The sequence below is a fragment of the Mustela nivalis genome, assembly GCF_964662115.1.
Source record: "Mustela nivalis genome assembly, chromosome: 14".
In the NCBI taxonomy this organism is placed as follows: domain Eukaryota; kingdom Metazoa; phylum Chordata; class Mammalia; order Carnivora; family Mustelidae; genus Mustela; species Mustela nivalis.
In genome coordinates, this window is record NC_139033.1 from 88,149,328 (window position 1) to 88,169,711 (window position 20,384).

At 36.3% G+C, this 20,384-nt stretch overlaps 1 protein-coding gene across 6 annotated transcripts in view; it reads right to left on the minus strand.

Moving 5' to 3' along the window:
- Window positions 1-20,384, minus strand: part of HORMAD2 (HORMA domain containing 2) — a 90,935-nt gene that overhangs the window by 54,531 nt on the left and 16,020 nt on the right. For 2 of the 6 annotated variants that reach the window (XM_082698142.1, XM_082698141.1), the window contains exons 4-10: window positions 19,078-19,141; window positions 18,451-18,487; window positions 14,217-14,237; window positions 13,381-13,407; window positions 7,476-7,543; window positions 4,285-4,436; window positions 3,862-4,115 (exon numbers count right to left, since the gene is read on the minus strand). In XM_082698142.1, coding sequence (XP_082554268.1) covers window positions 3,862-4,115; window positions 4,285-4,436; window positions 7,476-7,543; window positions 13,381-13,407; window positions 14,217-14,237; window positions 18,451-18,487; window positions 19,078-19,141 — 623 coding nt within the window. The remainder of the gene's footprint in view (window positions 1-3,861; window positions 4,116-4,284; window positions 4,437-7,475; window positions 7,544-13,380; window positions 13,408-14,216; window positions 14,238-18,450; window positions 18,488-19,077; window positions 19,142-20,384) is intronic. The other 4 variants (XM_082698143.1, XM_082698145.1, XM_082698144.1 and 1 more) reach the window with 4 other exon arrangements.

Consider the following 20,384-nt stretch of genomic DNA (forward strand, 5'->3'; position numbering starts at 1 on the left):
AGTCGTCCAACCAACTGAGCCACCCAGGTGTCCCAGGTAAATGAAATGTTTAAAAAAAAAAAGTGATCAGGACAACCAAAAGATGACTTTGAATAATAATAATAAATACTGATTTTTAGCAAATATAACCAAGAAAAACTAATGGGGCACAAATAATCAGCAACCAGATATGAAAATGGGGAAATAGCTATAGGAACAAAGAGATTTTTTAAATTATAAGAGACCTCCATGAATAACTTCATACCACAATATATGAATATTTGAATGTCAGGGAAAGAAATGTCAGGTATTTATATTTTGGGGTATAAAGTTATTCACAGAGGTCTTTTATAATTTAAAAAATTTCTTGTTCCTGTCCTTATTTCCCCTTTTTAGAGAAGAACATAGAACATACCTCTGTGAAATTCAAAATAGACAAAAACTTTTTTTTTTTTTTTTTTTTTGAGAAAGAGAGAAAGAAACCACAAGCGGGGGTTAGGAGCAGAGGAAGAGGGAGACAGAGTCTTAAGCAGACTCCAGGCTCAGTGTGGAGTCCATGTATGGCTGGATCTCATGATCCCAAGATCATGATCTGAGCCAAAACAGGAGTCAGATGCTTAACTGATGAGCCATCCAGGCACCCCTGGACTAGACAAAAAAATTTTTAAAGATTTATTTATTTGAGGGGCACTTAGGTGGCTCAGTCGTTAAGCATCTGTCTTCGGTTCAGGTCCTGGGATCAAGCCCTGCATCAAGATTCTTGCTCTGGGACGCCTGGGTGGCTCAGTGGGTTAAGCCGCTGCCTTTGGCTCAGGTCATGATCTCAGGGTCCTGGGATTGAGTCCCGCATCGGGCTCTCTGCTCGGCGGGGAGCCTGCTTCCCTCTCTCTCTCTCTCTGCCTGCCTCTCCATCTACTTGTGACTTCTCTCTGTCAAATAAATAAATAAAATCTTTAAAAAAAAAAAAAAAAAAAAAGATTCTTGCTCCACAGGAAGCCTGCCTCTCCCTCTCCTGCTCCCCCTGCTTGTGTTCCCTCTCTCACTGTGTCTCTCTTTGTTAAATAAATAAATAAAATCTTTTTAAAAAGAAAGATTTATTTATTTGAGATGGAGACAGAGAAAAGAATCAGGGGAGGGGCATAGGGAGAGGGAAAGAAAGAGAATCTCACAGACTCCCCACCAAGCATGGAGTCCAGGAAGGGGCTGGATCCCATGACCTGAGCCGAAACCATAAGTCAGATACTCAGTTGATTGAGCCACCCAGGCGCCCCAACAGACAAAAATTTTTAAATAAAAACTGCCAAGAAATTTATGTGCATCTAAGACGTAGCTTTTGCCAATTTTTGCAATAAACCTGTTCTTGATCAAAAAAAAAAAAAACTGCCAAGAAAATAATACATTATATATAATTTAAAAACTGCCACATATGGATGAGGAGATTAATAAATTAGAGTACATTAAAATGAATATAACTAGTTTTCTCAAATACTATTAGTGGTCACAAAATACTATTAAGAGACTAAAAAGGAAACTCACAAAATCAACTTTATTAGTAATGTAGAACTGTTTTCCAAAGTGGTTGTTCCTGTTAGGGTCCATAATCAAAGGAGCGAGACTGATACAAAGCGAAAGTCAAGCAAAGCTTTATTTCGCACCAAGCATCAAGAATCATACTGACCGCTCAGGGCCGTCTCTTGCAAAGAGGCGACCCCTCCCAGCCTCACAAACTAACTTTTATAGCGGTAGTTTAGCCGGGCTATATACAGGTGGCCAATGAGATTGCAATACACAGAGAAAACTACAGTCATGCTAAGTCTGCCACACACAGAAATAAACTGCTAGGTCACACATGGGTGGCCAATTGAATTTCAATTTACCCTAGTAGATATATGCACGCCCAACTGATTGGACGTCTTCACCTGGCCTGACCCACCCCTGTATCTAGGCTTTGCAAGTAAGTTCCTCTGGGAGGGGCAGGGTCAATCTATGGTATATTCTCTAGGGATGCTCTTGCAAATATATACCAGGAGATTTGTATATGAAGGCTTGTAACAATTAAAAAGAAAGAAAGAATGTCTATAAAGAGTAGAATAATTCTACAGCAGTAAAAATGAACCACCACACACAAATAAATGGTCAAGCAAAAGAAGCAAATCATAGAAAAATAACTTAAGAGTATGATTACATTTATATAAAAGTTTTAAACAAGTGGATATACTCATAGATGGTAAAATTATAAAGAAGAGTAATAGAAGGATTATCATAGAAGTTAGGAGTAGGGTTACATTTGGAGAAGGAAGTGGTGCAGTGAGTGGTACAGTGAGTGAGTCACATGGTGGCTTCTGAGGAAGTGACAGTATTCTACTTCTTAATCTGAATGGAAGCTACATGGATGTTCTCATTATTCTTTAAACGTACGTACTATCTCATACACTCTGCTGTAAGTGATATTTTCAAAATAAAATGATTTTTAAAAACATAAAATGTTCTACATATGTATGTCAGTGTATGAATGTGTATGTTCCATAAAGGAAAACAATAGAATTTTTAGTGACAAATTGTCAGTAAGCTGTTCACTGGACATAATAAATTCTTTCATATAATTGAGAAGTTGAATTGAATGAGTTTACCACAAAGTCCTGATTTTGTATATATAGTTCCTACTAAACATATGCTTGGAAAGTGTTATCACATATCTTATTTAATCTATCAATTGAATTATTCATTTTCAAGTTGTCCACTTTCATTCCCATTGGTAAAAGATAAATTCTCAATTTTAAAAGATAAAAATTCAGTTGAAACATGTCCATTCTTTTCTTTTCTTAACCTTTATTGTTAACTAATCTATGTTAACTGCATTTTCCTGAACAGAATCAGAAGAGTTGCATCAAACTTTAAAGCCATTAGCATGTGTGACATTGTGAAAATACTAAAAACAAAATCCTGTTGTTTGGTTATATTATTTATATTAATTAAGACCTCTTTTCAATATATCAAATATAACACAGATTTAAAGAACCAGAAGAATCTGCAAGAGTTATTTACTACAGTATCTCTTTAAGTAGGACTCAAATTATCACAAGCAAATAAATTAGCATCCTAATTTGAAAATAGCTCCTGAAAAGATTATTATATAGCATCACCTACCATTAAGTAGTCTGAAAATTTTTTGTCTAACTCAGAACCCTTTTAATACAACATTGACATACAGTAAACTTTGTTATCTGGATGACAGGGTGTGGATTTACCTAGGGCAAAGTGGGGCCCTAGCAAGTACTCAACTCCAAGTCTCTAATGGAGGAAGTAGAAAAGTAAAGGGCTCAGAGTCCTATCTGTTTGGCTCCAGTGGCTCCAAACACTCCAGACCCCTGGCCTTCCCCAGGGACTTAGCCCCACAGCTTGTCTCTCTCTACATAACCAACAGTTGACTATCATATTGTTTTCACTCTAACTTGAGTTTATCCATAACTTTTTCTCCCCCAACATCCCCCCCACTCAATTATCCCAGTAATCAAGAACTTATTTATTCCTCCAGTGAGTATGAATAATACGTAGAATATTTTTTAAGTCCTAAAAATGTTACCTATAAGTGAAAAAAAGAAAAACCCAATTTTTCTAAGTCTGTGGATACCTTTTATAAAAGAAGTATATTGGAAAGACTTTTTTTTCTCCTAGTCATGGAGAATTTCGAAGTATATTCCCTTCTTAAAGACAGTACTTCTTTTACAATAAAAACTCCCCAAGGCCAGAGGCTAATTTTGTCTTAGTTTTTATACCTGACATATTCCACTGGACTGTTATGGTAATATAACCTAGGTAGGAATTAAAAATGTTAGTTGGGTTTAAGTGAAGCAATGGAGGGTCTATAAAGCTTTGACTTACGTGACTGTTGCATTCTTCTTCTTCTTCATCAAAGTCTAGACCCTGATGACCGATCTCAGTAGTGCTGTTCTCCTGAAAGAGATTGTTCTCCAAATCAGACACTCTGGTGGCCTCAGTTGTGACTTTTACTTTCATGCTATGAAAGCCAGTGGAGACCAATCCCACTTGCAGGTTTACAGGCTCCCCCTCGAACAGCAGGAAGTGCGAGTTTACCCCTTCTTTAAAACCAGGGGGTTGGTAATCATGTGGAGTCACTGCAAAATGAAAAGGGCAGAAAACCAAGAAAACTGTGAGTTTCAATAGAAGCCAAATTAATCTTTCATGTGTAGCAACAAATATCTCTTTCAGATATTTACAAAATCTCTAAATATAAAATATTACTTTGACACTTAAGAAGGAATTTAACTAGAGGTATCCACCTACCCGCATTATAGTAGTGGAGTTTCATAGTAAGTATAACATCATTAGGAAGGGGTCCAAGGTTCTGCATCAGTATATATAGTTTACGGATCAGTAGAACACTGGCTTTCTTAATATCTTCACTGTTTGTCCCACTTTCGAAGCTTGTACTACTGCTATAACCATATAGAAAAACAGCATACTTTTCTATCATATATAATATTGAAAATCTTTTAAAAAAGAACAAAACTCTTTACCATATGATCAAATAAATATAAAGTAAACATCAGGACACTTGAGACCATTTTTAGAATGTAAATTTGAGCAGTGATTGTACTTTTTGCAATGTATATACAATGGATTTCATAAGTAGCAAGTTTTTGTAAGGCATTTTAAATATGACCTGATTTTTTAAAAATCTGAGTTACAAATAACCACATGCCATAGTAGTGAGAACAATGGATTAGGAATTAGGAGACTTGAAATCTAATATTGGGTCTGCTGCTAACTAACTCCTTGTCAAGTGAGTTAGACACTCTAGGTCAGTTAGCTCACTTTGTGGAATAAGCTTATACACATTTCTACACCTCTCCAGATTTTCTATTTGGAAAATTGGTCATCAGCTCTGGGCCTTTCTACCGTCTGGTTATTTGTCAGAGACATCCCTTCCTCTTACATGGATTGCAACAATGGCTATTCTCTATCCCACCACTGCAATAATATACCTAATAGGAAAATCTGCTCCTGTCACTCTCCTGCTTAAAATTCTTCTAGTACACTCATCACCTTTCAATCAAATTCAAGAAGGTAGGTGTACAATACCTTTCATGAGCACCCGCACCCTCACCTCCAACCTCATCTGCATTTACTGCCCAGTTTCTTCTAACCCACGTGCATTTGCATATGTTGTTCACTTTGTTTGCTTGTATTTGCTTTTCCCACTTCTTTTCCTGACTCTCCTGAATTCATCCTTTAATAGTTAGCTTATGTGAGACCTCTTCAAGGAAGTTTTCCCTGATAATTCCTATACATTACTCCTATGTATAATTGTATGCCCCCCTCTAGATTATGCGTAACTCTATCTTTCGTGTCCACAGTACTTTCTGTCGCCAGCTAGAGTAAATATTCAGTAAACATTTGTGGAATTAATGAATGAATGTACAAGTTGAATCGAATTACCTTTTGATTCTAAATATTTTTTTATTTCTCTCCAAAAATTTCTTCCCAAATTGGTCTCATATTTGAGTAGCTTCTAGGAAGGACTATCACTGCAATATATTTGCACATGCCTTTCACATAATAAGCACTCAATAATGAAACATAATCCTGAGTAACTGAGCTACTGCAGGAAGCGTAGATTCATAAAACAGACATTATTAAGTGGATACATTTCCTCCTTTTTTGATTTTGAACAACAAAGTTTTCTCTATGAAGATTTAACCAATTTGAAAAAAAAATTAACCAATTTGAAATAGGTAACCCGAGTGAAGGGCTATAGCATTTCATTCATGGGATCTCTCAGTATACATCATATTTATAAAATCATATCCATGTAAGATCATACTCAAGACTTCCCTGCACTCTTTTTTTTTCCCCTGCACTCTTTTAAAGACAAGAGGTGATAAGGTGATTTTGTATGACCAATCATTTAAATAAATGTCTACCTTTGGTTTCTAGGAAATTAGTAATATGCATTTTCTTCTCTGAAATTGCTGAAAGATTTGGCCATTTCTGTTTTACTGCTCATCACTTGGCATATGTGCCTTCATAACAAAAGAGATTAATCTGGTTGCCAGTAGCACTTATATTTAACTTTTGGAGAGTAAAAGGCAACTGTTTAATGTGGGAGAATATGCATGAAAAGTGCTGTACAATCTGTATAATGTTATATAAATGCTAGCTTATGATGATTAATATTTTAATTCTCATTCCTAAAACTTACTTCTTCTGTACATCTTAGTGCTGTAAGTTTTACAAATAAGAAGATAATTAAGGAAGTGAATCTCAGAGAGAAATCCTCAAACTTGCAGTAAATGATAAGACAGAGCTAATAGCAGAAAATTGAGAATTAGGCCACATTTCTCTTCAGAGTTGCTCTTTTCATGGGCACTCATTCCCCTGACTGGGATCCCTCTACCACCCAGGCCTTTTCACCACCATCCACCTGCTCCACTTCTATTCCATCTCATCAGCAAAACTTAGATCTTTCTGAATCTAATAACTACTGGGATAGGAAAAAATGTTGCTCTTCAATAAAACATCTCCTACACTGGGAATCTTTTTAAGCAAATACTCTTGACTTTCCTCTTTAAACCATTAGTATATCTAAACTTGGTATTATAAACTCGATAGGAAAATGTAGTGCTTTTCAGTCTTTTCCATACAGGGACACACATAAAAAATTACATTTGTATGACATGCTGGGAGAAGTAGATGAGAATGTTTGCGTCTATAATGTTCAGGGGTTTCATCTACTCCAGATCCAGTCTGGCTATATCGAGGGCAAAGGAGATTAATATCTTGGCATAGCAAGAAACTTCAGGTTAGTATCTAAGTAGAATCTTACAAAGTTCTTCAATCAACACCATGTAGACAATCTCATTAATATAATTTCTACTGCTACATCACCCACCAACCACCACTGGCTCCAAGGACCACTACCATCACCACCACTGCCACAAGGTACCATTTACTGTCTTTCTAATACATGACAGGTGTCTACGGCCATACCACCCTGAACGCGCCCGATCTCGTCTAATACATGACAGGCATGGGCAAAGATTTGTATGTACATTGTAATTTAATAGTCACAACAACCATATGATGTAAATATTATTAATTCCACTGTGCAGATGTGAATACTAATATCTAGGGAGGTTGAGTAATCTGTCCAAAGTTAGACTAATAATGGAGTATTTCAAGCTAGGTCTCTGCTTTAGGAAATGGAACTCTTAACCACCAAACTTAATTGCCTTTAGACCCCCCTAACATAACCTATGAGGAAGGAGGAAAGGAGGGAAAGGAAGACTCTACTCCCACCAACTTCATCCACGGATTTCAGAAATTTAAACAACTATTACTATTATTAATAATAGAGGGGTTTTGTAGGATTATTGGGGAAGTTTCAAAGGAAATATAAAGCCTATCTATGGCTTCAAGAAGCTTATGTCTACCTCAGTCCTATTTCTCATGTTCATTAAACAATTAGATTCTACCTGTCAAAATCCATAGTGGCTCCTTCTTTTGTATATTTGAATTTGAACTGGTATATCTCAGTCACTTTCTAGAAATGTCAAAGGGAATAGAGAAAGAAATTACTTACAAAAAAGAAATCCAGAACCTTATCTGGTAATAGGTGAGGAATATTTTTACTGTATACCTACTATACTACTTACATACATACCTCTTTGTTTCACAGCATGACATTATTCAGGAGTAATATTTCCAGATATAAAGATAACTTAATTTTTCTCCTCCATGCTAAAAATGAGTTAGATGGCAAATTCTATTGTTATTCTTTCAAAGCTGGAGAACCTAAGACACAGCATCAAGTACCTGACCTGGCATACATAAATGACAGTGAAACCAGTTTGAGAAACCATTCATTCATTTAACAGATATTTATCAAATGTCTACTTTGTGTTAGGCACCGGAGTCAAAGTGGTGTACATGACAAAAAAGGTCCCTGCTTTTCTGGAATAGACAGCCTGGTGAGAGAGACAGTCAATAAATAAGTAAAAAAATAAAATAATTTCAGATAGTAGTAAGTACTGTGAACAACAGGAAGCACAAGCTATGAGAGAATAGAAGGCAGAGGTACTGATTTGGTTTGGAAGGCCAAGGATGGCCTCCCTGAAAGGATGATGCTTGAGCTGACCCTCAGTGACAAAAGGGGGTCACGTGCAGATCTGGGGGAGGGCAGTGTATCCTAGGCAGAGGGAACAGCAGTGCAAAGTTCTAAATCAGGAAAGCAAGTCTCTTTCAGGTCAAAGAGGAGGCCAAGAGGCTGGTGATGAGTAAGCAAGTAAGAGAATGTAGGAGATGAGGATGTGGAGCTTTACTGGCCACAACAAGAGGTCTGGATTTTATTCTAAGTAAACCAGAAATACAGTGAAGTGTTTTAAGCATGGGAATAATCTGCATGTTTTTAAGATCATTATAGTGAAGAAGGAAGAAGTGGGAACCATGACAGCGATTAAGAGGCTACTACAGTAATTCAGGGAAGACCAGAATGGCAACAAGAAACTAGAAAAATTCAAAAAGAAACCAGGATCTATGACATCAGGTCTCTTTTTTTTGGATCCTGCACTAAAAACTCAGATACCACTGTTATTTGCTCTCCTCACTGTTTAGAAAGCTAGAAATAAAGAGGGACACATGTTCTCATAAGAGACATACTTCATGTAAAATGACTGTCTTGTAGTTGAAGCAAAGTTTGGCCCATATACACTGTATAGCTTTGTCCACAGATCTGGAGAAGGTCCAAAAGACAGGCAAAGGGTGTAAGTTTAAGTCAGAACACAAAAAATGTCCTTCAGTCATGTGTTTCAATATAGGGTCTACATACTATGAGTATGAGGATGTTAGATTGATCAGAAAGCCTCAGTGCTTCTCTTACTTTACTCTAAGACTTGTTCCCCCCACTCTACTGATCTTAAAACCTTAGAAAACAGGTTAATCACAGGTTATCAAGTCCTGGAGAAATTGGATCATGCTGCTTAAACTCAAGACAACTGATTTGTAGTCGATTTAATTTAAAAGAAAAAAATATTTTTCTAGCAAGATAGTGTACTTGGGAAATCAAACAAAATTTAGAAGGCTGTTTTGTGAGTATAGTAGGAGAGGTATGTGATACTAGAGGTTCGCCCCAGATAGGCAAGATACACAGCATCCTCTCTTTGTTCATTCTGCATGTAATTGCCCTGCCAAGCAAACAGTGTCTATTCTTCCTGCCTGCCCATGTTTCACAGCAAATTCTAGCTTTTTGATGCTCTGAGCTATCTTTTATTTTTTTCATTATAACAAGAGTAGATCCTTTAGCAGCTGATAATTTTATTAACATGTTATTTGGTCCCTGAAGCAATTCATGGGAGAGTTATGTTTACAATGGTCTTACAGAAGATGCTAATTCCATATAACTTCAATCTGACTCTGATTATGACAGAAGATACATTTACAGCAGGCACTAGTCTCTTCTTAAATACTGCATAAAACATTTTCCTGCTTTTCAGATTAATGTGTCACTTCATAAAGATGGGCCTTTAAACCACACAGCAATGATTTCTGTTAATCATATTGAATATATTTAGATACCAAAGCAATAATAACATATGTAACCTTTTCTCCTCCCTTCACATTCCAATCCATTGGCAAGACCTTTCAGGACTATCTCCAAAGCATATTCTAAGTCCATCCATTACTATCATCCTGTCCAAACCACCACTATCTCACTTCATCTGATCTCCTTGCTTGCAAACTACTCCTTCAGTAGTTTGGCTCTGTTCTATAGCCAAAAAGTGTTTTTGAAAATACAAGTCAGACCATGTCACTCCTTTGCTTAAAACACCCCAACAGTTTCCCATTTTTCTTAGAACAAAATCCAAAAACTTACCTTAGCCCACACGATCTTACACATCTGTCCCTTGTCTACCTCTATGACCTTATCTTCTGCTTCTTTCCCTCCCACCCACTAAGCTTCAGGCTCAGGGCACCCTTTCTGTCCATGAACACACAAGATGCCTTGCTGGCTTAGGGCCTTTGCACAGCTACCCTCTGGAACATGCTGTCTCCAGTTGATGATGATATTTGGGCACTGCCCTAAATGCTCTACATTTATTCATTCTTATGCAGTCAGTGCTCTGATGTAGGTATTATTATCCTCATTATACATGAAGCTAGTAAGTGTTAGAGCTGGAATTTGACTCCAGCACCTACAATGTTAACCACTGTGCTATTCTGCCAGTCACATGCCATTGCCTCCTACAGACCTGCATAGGCTGATTCCTCTGGCCTTTGAGGCTTAGCTCTGAAGCCTTCCACAGACTATATTCCAATCCTTCTTCCTCCATTCCCTGCCTCAGTATTCTCCAGCACATTACCTTTCTTTTATTTTCTTCATAGCAGTAGGATTATCTGAAACTGTTTTGCTCATTTTTGTTTGTTTATTGTTTATTCTCCCCTAAGGATGTAAGAATGCAAGCTTCCAGAGAGCAGGGACCTTGTCTATCCCATTAACTCCTGTGTTTTTATACCTTGAACAGTGCTAGGCACATAAAGAGAACCCAATTAATATTTACTGATTAAATAGTCAGGATAGAGTTCACAATCAATTAGGATTTCATCCTACAAGGATTTTTTTTGACAACATTTCTAAAACCAAATTGTGGCTAGAAACAGTAACCATGTATATTTCAGTTCTTGAAACAATCTATTAAAAATGGATGTTGACCACCTCCAATAGGCACAAAGGAAGAGACGGTGAAACAGTAAGATTTTTGTCCTCACAGTATTGATACATAGCCATTCTTTGTAGGCTCTATGTACAGGGTGGAGCCCAACACCGGGATTGAACTCACCACCCTGAGATCAAGATCTAAGTTGAAATCAAGCCTCAGATGCTTAACCGACTGAGCACCCAGGTGTCCCCCCATACTATCATGCATTAAGTTGTGTGAACCTTTCCTTAACATATTTACATTTGGTACAGCTTATTAATACTCTCCATGCATAGTGTTTATCTATAGGAAAGCTACACTGTCCCTCTTCACTACTTTAGTCACTTTTGTCAATTCATCTCTGTCATGATATGGAGCAACCAGAACAAAACTTCTAGTACAGAAATACCACAACTTCATGCAATGTCCAAAACTCCATTGGCCCCTGAACTCAGTAAGCATACTTATATAAGACAGAGGTTTGCAATTATTGTACTATGACTCTTCACAAGATTGCTACAATTTTTAATCCATGCGTAAAATATATTTTTGTTTCATGTATACATTAATATTGCTATTGTTTCTTCAGTTTTGATTAGGGAAGGAAATACTTCTACAAATAGGAGTCAAGAAACATGGCACAATATCAGATAAACACCAAAAGACTGTGCTTACATGAGAATGTTGTTTTGTGAGTATATAAAAGAATGAGTGGGGAGCCTGGTGGATCAGTCATTTAAGTGTCTGCCTTCAGCTCAGGTTGTGATCCCAGAGTCCTGGGATCGAGCCCCACACCTGGTGGCTCCCTGCTTGGCAGAGTCTGCTCTTCCCTTTCCCTCTGCCACTCTCCCCTGCATGTGCTCTCTTCTCGCTTGCTCTCTCTCTCAAAATAAATAAATAAAAATTTTTTTTTTTTTTTAGATTTATTTATTTATTTATTTGACAGAGGGAGATCACAAGTAGACGGAGAGAGAGGCAGGCGGGGGGGGGGGGAAGCAGGCTCCCTGCTGAGCAGAGAGCCCAACGCGGGACTCGATCCCAGGACCCTGAGATCGTGACCCGAGCCGAAGGCAGCGGCTCAATCCACTGAGCCACCCAGGTGCCCAATAAATAAAATCTTTAACAAAAAAAGAATGAGATTAGGGAGGTAAGTGATTGTATCAGCAACTTGATGCTAAATATCAACTATAAAATAGTGTAATCCCATGGATATTTTTAAACATTGTGAACGTTGCTATTCCATAGTCATATTGTACTTATTGCTGATTCGTTTGGTGTGTTTTGAGTCTTTTAATATCCTCAAACAGGTCACTAAAATTTCTAGCAGTCTAAAGTGTACCACGAACACACAGAGGTTAGAGATCACTGCTACATGGAATGATCTATAAGCATTCAAAATATTTTTTTCTAGGTTATAAATGATAGCTCAGCACTTCATATTATAAGGTTTTGTTTTCTAACTTAATTACTTTGCCTGCATCAAACCTCATTTAACAGCACCCCCACCCCTCCACACACATACTCTAAGAGTGTTCTGTAGTTAAGCCCAATAAGCCCAGCATTTTACTACATCAAAAGCACTACTTTCAGATTAGGAATTTTAAATATATAAGAAAACAAAAAAATTCACTGCATTAAGAAAATGACCACTTTATTTATAATTTATCAGAAAGTTTTAGTTTGGGAAACTTCCCCTCAAACCTAAAGGCGGGGGGCGGGGAGGCATTTTGAAACTAAACAAGAGACAAAGATAAAAAGGGGTAGTTCAGGCATTGAGGAATTTTTACCCACCTGTATGTACCAGTTTTCCTCCAACTTGTTCAAACAGTTGTTTATAATCTTCCCAAGAAAGGAATGCTACCAATTAGGCTAAATCCATAGGCTTAAGAAGGAAAATTGAAAGCAAGGAAGAAGGAAAGAGAAGAAGGAAAGAAAACTAGGAGGAAAGTACAGAGAATGAAAAGAGAGAACCAAGGACTTTTCTCTCCATCTCTATGCCATTGCCACAGAGTAGTACAAGTAACTATTACATGTCCAGGACTATGATATTCACTCTGGGAGACAGAAAATAAGACAAGACACTTGTCCTCAAGAATTCAGAATCTGATTGAAGAGATAAAGTAATCTACATGAATCAACTGAGAGTATTAAATGGTGGGGTCCCATCAGAAAAGGAATTTAGAGGAGGAAATTACTGTGAACAGCATAGGCCAAGAGGATTTCATGGAAGATTTGAACATAAATTGGCCTTGAAAATGAGTAGGATTCAATAGGGAAGAAATTAGGAGAAAGAAGAAGATCTGAAATCTATGAAAAGGTCAAATAAGGGAGAATTTAGTTGTCAAAAAGGGGAAAAGTTTAGAATTATGCTGTTTTTTTTCCAAAAGGCCACAAACAAAAAGGAGTTGGAATCAGTTAAAATAAATAATAAAACATAGTTTTATACATGGAGAGATTTTAAATTTTAACATGTTAGGGAATAGGCTCCTCTATGCCTTTTTTTTTTTAACACTCCTAAGTAGTTTTTAAAATCTCATAATAAAGAATCGGTGACATTTATAACAAAACACACCGAAAGAGCTCATGACAAGTTACTTTGCTCATATAGTAATCTAGTAACATAATCAACAGCCTCAACTCAGGTAAATATATTTAAGTATAATTCCATCTCAATGTGTGTTCTTACCTCAGGTTCCTTGGGATTTGTGTAAAGCTGTTTAAGGAGAAATAAATAACATTTAATTTCTGAAATTTACTAGATTATTCCTCACAGAAAACATTTTCTATGTGAAAAGTTCAATTTGTGCTCTATTAATTGAGGAATGAGATATACATATCTCAAGATAATTTGTTATGGCTTAAAAATATTTAAATAAATCAAATATCTAAGACTCTCCATGTTATCTTCTTATTTTCTTTCTATTCTTAACTATTCATAGCATGTTATATTCAGAAGCACACAAAATTTCAAGAAAGCTACAAATCCACAAAAACAAAAAACTCCCGTGTGTATAAAGTAATTCAAAAAAAATGAAATCCTGATAACCAATATGTGAAGCAGATAGTATATACTATATACTTTCCCATGTACTGTAATATACCTAAGAAATACATAATTTGTGATCTTTCACTGAAACTTCTGGTAGATTCTAGGGCCGGCTTGGTGGCTCAGTCATTAAGCATCTGCCTTCAGCTCAAGTTGTGGTCCCAGGGTCTGGGGATCAAGCCCTGGGACCACAATTCCCATTGGGCTCCCTGCTTGGCGGGAACCTGCTTCGACCTCTTCCACTCCCCCTGCTTGTGTTCCCTCTCTTGCTGTGTCTCTCTGTCTTTGTCAAATAAATAAATAAAATAAATAAAATCTTTTTTAAAAACTTCTGGCATATTCTATTTTTTTTTTATTCTAAAATGTCATAGGGCAGATAAATTCAGGGAGAAGTGGGGATAGTACTGTTTTAATGTTTTACTTGCCAAAAAACAATATAGTAGAGACATGGATTTGGTCTTTAAGTGTGTACTTACTGTAAGTACTGCCATGTGTAGCTTCAAGAGAAAAGAAAACTACTGTCATTACATACTTGTACCGATATTATTATCATTATTATTTTTAATAAAGGCTAATTAAAATATGACTTCAGAGAGGTTCCTAAGATTTGGGTAGAAGACCTAAAAAAGGGATATTAATTCACTCATTCATTCAAGTAAATATAAATTTCCATACATAGGGTTCTGCTGGAGAGGAGGGATAAAAAAAAAAGATAACTATCTATACTCTCTAAAAGTTATATTTTAGTTTGGGAGGCAAAAGATATATCAAGTAACTCATTTTTACTAAATATTAAATATGCCACAGTATCTCAAAAAATATTTTTTGAAACTAATCTACTAAAGTAAAAATTTTTAAAGTCTGATAGGTCTATAAAACCCTTGCCCTACCTATATACATATTACTATAAACAGATTCCCTCTGCTTGAAAGAGTAAGCCAATATAGAGAGATATAATCTAGCCTCTGATAAAAATTGAAAAACTGGAATACAAATTAGAAAATTTCTGGACCAGGGTGCCTGAATGGCTCAGTTGTTAGAGTATGTGACTCTTAATCTCAGGGTTGTGAGTTCAAGCCCCCATGCTGGTCACAGAGCCTAGTTTAAAAAAAAAAAAAAAATTTTTTTAAAGAAAATTTCCCAACCATAATTTCATGTCAAATTATTCACCTATTAAAAAAGAAATTATTCACCTATTTCACCCAAAGGACTAAAACTTTAGTGACACTGTGTGGCTATTTGGGTTACTGCATACAATATAATTTTGAGACTACATACTGAAACTCTATATTAATTATTTGATTAATAGCTCATTCATTCACTCATTCAAAAATAGACATGGCCCCTGATCTCAGGGAACATGCAGACCAGGAGGAAAGAAAACATTAAACAAAAAAGCAAACAGATAGGGACATCATTATAACTGTATTAATTGCTATGACAAAGCAGACAGGGTGCTTGAGAACATTAAACAAAAGGACAATCTAGGCTGAGGTGGGGGCAGTATATGCCAGGGAAGACCCCTCAGATCATAAAGGTTCTCTATGATGGACTCTCAACTTTATTTTAAAAGCTGTGCAAGATTTTCAGGCAAGAGATTGGAATAATTAGACTCAGATTTCCAAAAGAATGTAGTATGGACAGTGAGTTGGAATGGCAGGGGATTGAAAATGGGAATAGGGAGACAGATTAGGAGGTTAGGTACAATATAGTCTCTTCTTTATAATAATTATCTAAAAATATATACATACTTACTTTAAAGAATTTGAACATAGTATCAACTACAAAGGAAACAGGGTAAAATCACCCAAAATTTCACAACCAGAAATAATCATCTTCAACAGAGGACTATCTTTCAAGATCTTGATACTCAAACTTGACTCAACTCAAACTATTTTTAACACATTAATTATTTCCTAGTAGGAAATTTAAGATACTAACAACTGAAAAACAAATGTAAATACCATTAACAGCCTAAGTCATCCATCTAATTTATTGTCTTTTAATCTCCCCAAACAGTAAATTTAATTGATTCAGTCATACAGGTAATCATTTAAGTAAAACTAATCCATCAAACTAGCTAGATAATCTTTTCTCATCACACTGTTCTTTTAGTACAGGTAACATTGTAGTTATTTAAGAAGTGATGCTATTAGATTGTGACCTCCTTGAGTGGAGGAATCACATCTTTCTCTCATTCTTATCTCATCTACTATTTAGGTAAATGTATGGCACAGATTAAATAGATAAGAAAGGAAGGGAGGAAGGGAGGGAATTAAGGAAGGACAGAAGTAGGGAAAGAACAAGAGAAGATAGAAAGAGAGGAAGGAAGGAAGGTGAAATAGAGGGAAGGGAGAAGAAGGAAGGAGGGAGGGAGAAAAAAGAGTTAACACATACATAGCACTTATTAGGCACCAGGCATTGTTCTAAATATTTTAGATCAGTGATTCTCAAAGTATGGTCCCTAGACCAACAGTCTCAACATCACCTGCAATTTATCTGAAATGCAAATTCTCAAATCAAAAATTCTGGGGTGGAGCCTGACAATGTTTTTTAACAAGTTCTCCAGGTGATTCCAGTGCAAGCATACATTTGAAAACCAGTGTTTAGATTAGTTCATTATCTCAAACAACCCTAAGAAGTTCTGTTATTATCCCCATTTTGTATGTAAAGAAACTAAGGTACTTCCCCAAGATCACACAGGTGTTAAGTGCAGAACTGGTATTCCCTTCAGACTGATTCCAAAACTTGTGCTCTTAACTATATTGCACTGCCTCTCAATGATGGATGTTCAAGAAATGTTGCTAAATGAATGGATGAAGGAGAATGAAAGAGTAGTGTTCAGCATGCTGGTGATGACTGTCTCCATTTAAACCTATCCAAGTACTAAGGGCCTTTAGAGTTCAAAAGCCATTTTCTCCCAAAGATTTCCCTCATGCTCCTCACTAGATACAACCTCTCCTTTTCCATATTTCTATTGCACACAAGCAGTATCTTCCCTTTAGTATGCATTAATTTCTAATGAGGATTATGGATACTTACACTCATGATAGAGTTACTGTCAAAATTCCTATTTCTACACAAAAATATCAAGCTGATGTGAAAAAAGTCAATATTATAGCCCAATATGGCACAGGTACAGGCCAATCAGAAAGACTGCCAGCAGGGCGCCTGGGTGGCTCAGTGGGTTAGGCCGCTGCCTTCAGCTCAGGTCGTGATCTCAGGGTCCTGGGATTGAGTCCCGCATCGGGCTCTCTGCTCGGCAGGGAGCCTGCTTCCTTCTCTCTCTCTCTCTCTGCCTGCCTCTCAGTGTACTTGTAATTTCTCTCTGTCAAATAAATAAATAAAATCTTTAAAAAAAAAAAAAAAAAAAAGAAAGAAAGAAAGACTGCCAGCTTAGCCTTGGTACTGGGTTCCTGGAAGCTCCCCCTGGGCCAGACGTTAACCATTTAGGTGCTAGATTATAGATAGGTCTGGAGAGATCCCAAAAGAGACAATGGTGAAGTGAGGGGGAGAAAATGAGGGTCACTCAGGGTCTCAGCAAAACAGCTATTTACTACCTGATACAGAGTATTTCATATTTTAACAACAGGCACAGCTGGGCCAGTGTATAATAGCTGATCATCACCCAAGCATATGAAGTATCATTTCTCTTCTGCCATGGTCTAGAAAATCTTTGTGTGCACAATCCCATATCTGTTTTAATTTTATATCCCTTAGTCCCCCGGGTCAGTGTTGAATAAATCATAAAAAATAACTGTTCATTGAAAAAGGAAATGAATGAGTTCAACTAAATAATCCAATATAAGCCTTATTCATCTCAAAATTACTTAAGGGAATGAGAATTGAGAAGGAGTTAAAAGAAGATATAGATGGGGAAAGGAGGGGAAGCATGGTAGAAGGTTCATTTATATATATCTTGTCTCTTCAACTAGAACTAGAGCCTCTAATTTTTTTACCCTTCATAGCAGTCTTGGGCAGCAAGAAAGATCTGATACACTTAAAATTCAACCTGCATTTTTAAAAATTCAAGGTACAGGGGCACGTGGGTGGCTCAATGGGTTAAGCCTCCGCCTTTGGCTCAGGCCATAACAGGGTCCTGGGATCGAGCCCTGCATCGGGCTCTCTGCTCAGTGGGGAGCCTGCTCCCCCCCCACACACACACTCTGCTAGCCTCTCTGCCTACTTGTGATCTCTTGTCTGTCAAATAAATAAATAAAATCTTTAAAGAAATTTTTAAAGAAATAAAAATTCAAGGTACAATACTAGCTATTTGAGGGAACAAGTTATATAAATGCACAAAACACAGTTAACAAAATAACTAGCATAGAATAAAAACTAATTATTCAAGTCTGTTTTTTCCTTTCATATCTGTGAATTGAATCACAACTATTTTGAACATGTTCAGTGTGCTAAATGAGAGATTCTTGTCTCCCCTGTCCCACATCCTTTGGATCTCTTCCAGTGACTTCAGAGGAAATTCTGTGGTCAAAAGATATGAGTATGTAAAAGAGAAAAATGAAGGTTTCCTTTCTAATTGATGAAAATAAGACATCAACGGGACAACAAAGACATAAAAAGAAACTTTCATAAATGCAAATGTAGGCACTAGTGTACTGTTAATACACAACAACAAAACAAAAACTAAAATTTTTTTAAGGTATAAAAGATAAGTCTCTAATACTGTTGCAAACTTAAAAACATTCTTACGTATCTCTTTTCCAAAGCATCAAAACAACCTTGGATCCTGTCAACAAAAAAATGTTTGGTATCAATTTGGACAAGATGCAAAAGTCAAAAAAATTCCAAGAATAGAACTGATTTGTAATTTTTGCTTTTAAGTACATTAAATTGGTAATCATTTTACCTTTCCCACTTGAACATTTTTTTTTAAAACTCCCAATGCCATTTAATATATCGATAGATCTTTATAAGTAACAGGCAAGCAGTTTAAAGGTAGAGAACCACATCTTATTTTTCTTTTTGCCTCCCATAATGTTTAAGATACTGCCATGCATACGATGAGTAATCAAATTTTGATTGATATTTTTCTCTTTAAAAAATTTTTGTTATTGAAGTTGACATACAGTATAATATTTGTTTCAGGAATATAATATTTTTCTTTCTTTATACAAGTCCATTTTTTTCAAAAACAAAACTAAATCAGTATCTTAAAATTATATTGAATAGTTGTTGTAAATTTCTAGGAAACTGTGAAAAAAAAAAGAAAGGAAGGAAGGGTTTTAAGGGGAAATCTTACCAAATAAAATCTTATGGGTAATTTCAACCATGATAAAAATAATGTTGTTCAACTTTTGTGGGCTACCAATTACTTACCATTTGATAATATGCAGTGACCCAGGACATTTTTTATCTTCTCGAAGGATTTTTAAGCTGAGGTCTACAAAAATAGAAAGAAATACAGTCTATTTTCCTCTACTAAAAGATAACTGTACTAAAATCGTCCGTGCTAAAAAAGGGTATTTCCTTTAACTATTTTATTTATATAACTTAGTTTTATAGCTTATAAAAACATTTTGAATCTCTAAATATCTACTTTCAAAATAAGTCCTATGTTGAAAACTAGCTTAGTTCCAATTCTGATTATAGTCTAGTAGTCGCCCCTTCTACAATGCAGCACAATTTGTGTCACTTCTTCGCTTCTGTTGAATTCCAAGTAATCATAAGGGACTACTGAGACCATCTGCAATTTAAAACATGTACCTCGATCTCAAGTCAGTTCTCTCATATTTGTCTCCCCTAACTGAAAATAAAGATGAAAAATTTTCCCATGGGATTATTCTCCAATATTAATTTCCATCTGAAATTCAACTACTTTACTATAGGTAGAGAAGAATAGGAAAATTATATTAAAAGTTTTGACTACATCAGTCCAAAATCAATCCCTGATTCATTTATGACTTTGCATGTCACTTCACCTTTTCTTACTGTTTTCCTAAAATTGATGCTTCCTCTAACTCTATTGAGGTACATGAAAATTACTCCATGCTGGTATTGGTATAATACTTAGAGATTACTAGAAGAGAGTAATATAGGAATACTGAGCATTTTTATGATGTATGTTACTTTAAGAACTGAGAGGGAGACATACAACTTCTACGAAAACTACCACAAAAAATAAAGCTCTAAATAATAATAATATTTCAACTCTGTTGAAAGAAAGGAAGGAACGAGGAAGGAAGGAGGGAAGGAAGAAGGAAAGAGCAAGGGAGCCTAAAATGGAGTCACTTGCCTCCAATGAGGAGAAGCAAACCAAAACGTAATTGCAGGAATGTAACCTTTAACCAGTCAGTCTGGAATTTCCTGATGAATACTTGTGAAGTAATCTGCATGGTAGACCCCTACCCTTCCCTCTGCATGGAAGGTGACCTTGCCTGACATAAACCTTTCTCTCACTAGTGACTTCCTTGTCCTGCCCTATTTCTGCCTATAACAGTCTAACAGTCTAACAATTTGTACTGCTCCTCAGAGCTCCTTTCTATTTGCTAGATTGGATGCTACACTTTTTGTGAATCACTGAATAGAACCAATTAGATCCTCAAATGTACTCGGTTGAATTTTGTTTTTTAACATCCATCCCCCATGTCTAGGGTAGTGATTGGCACACAATAAGCCCTTAATTA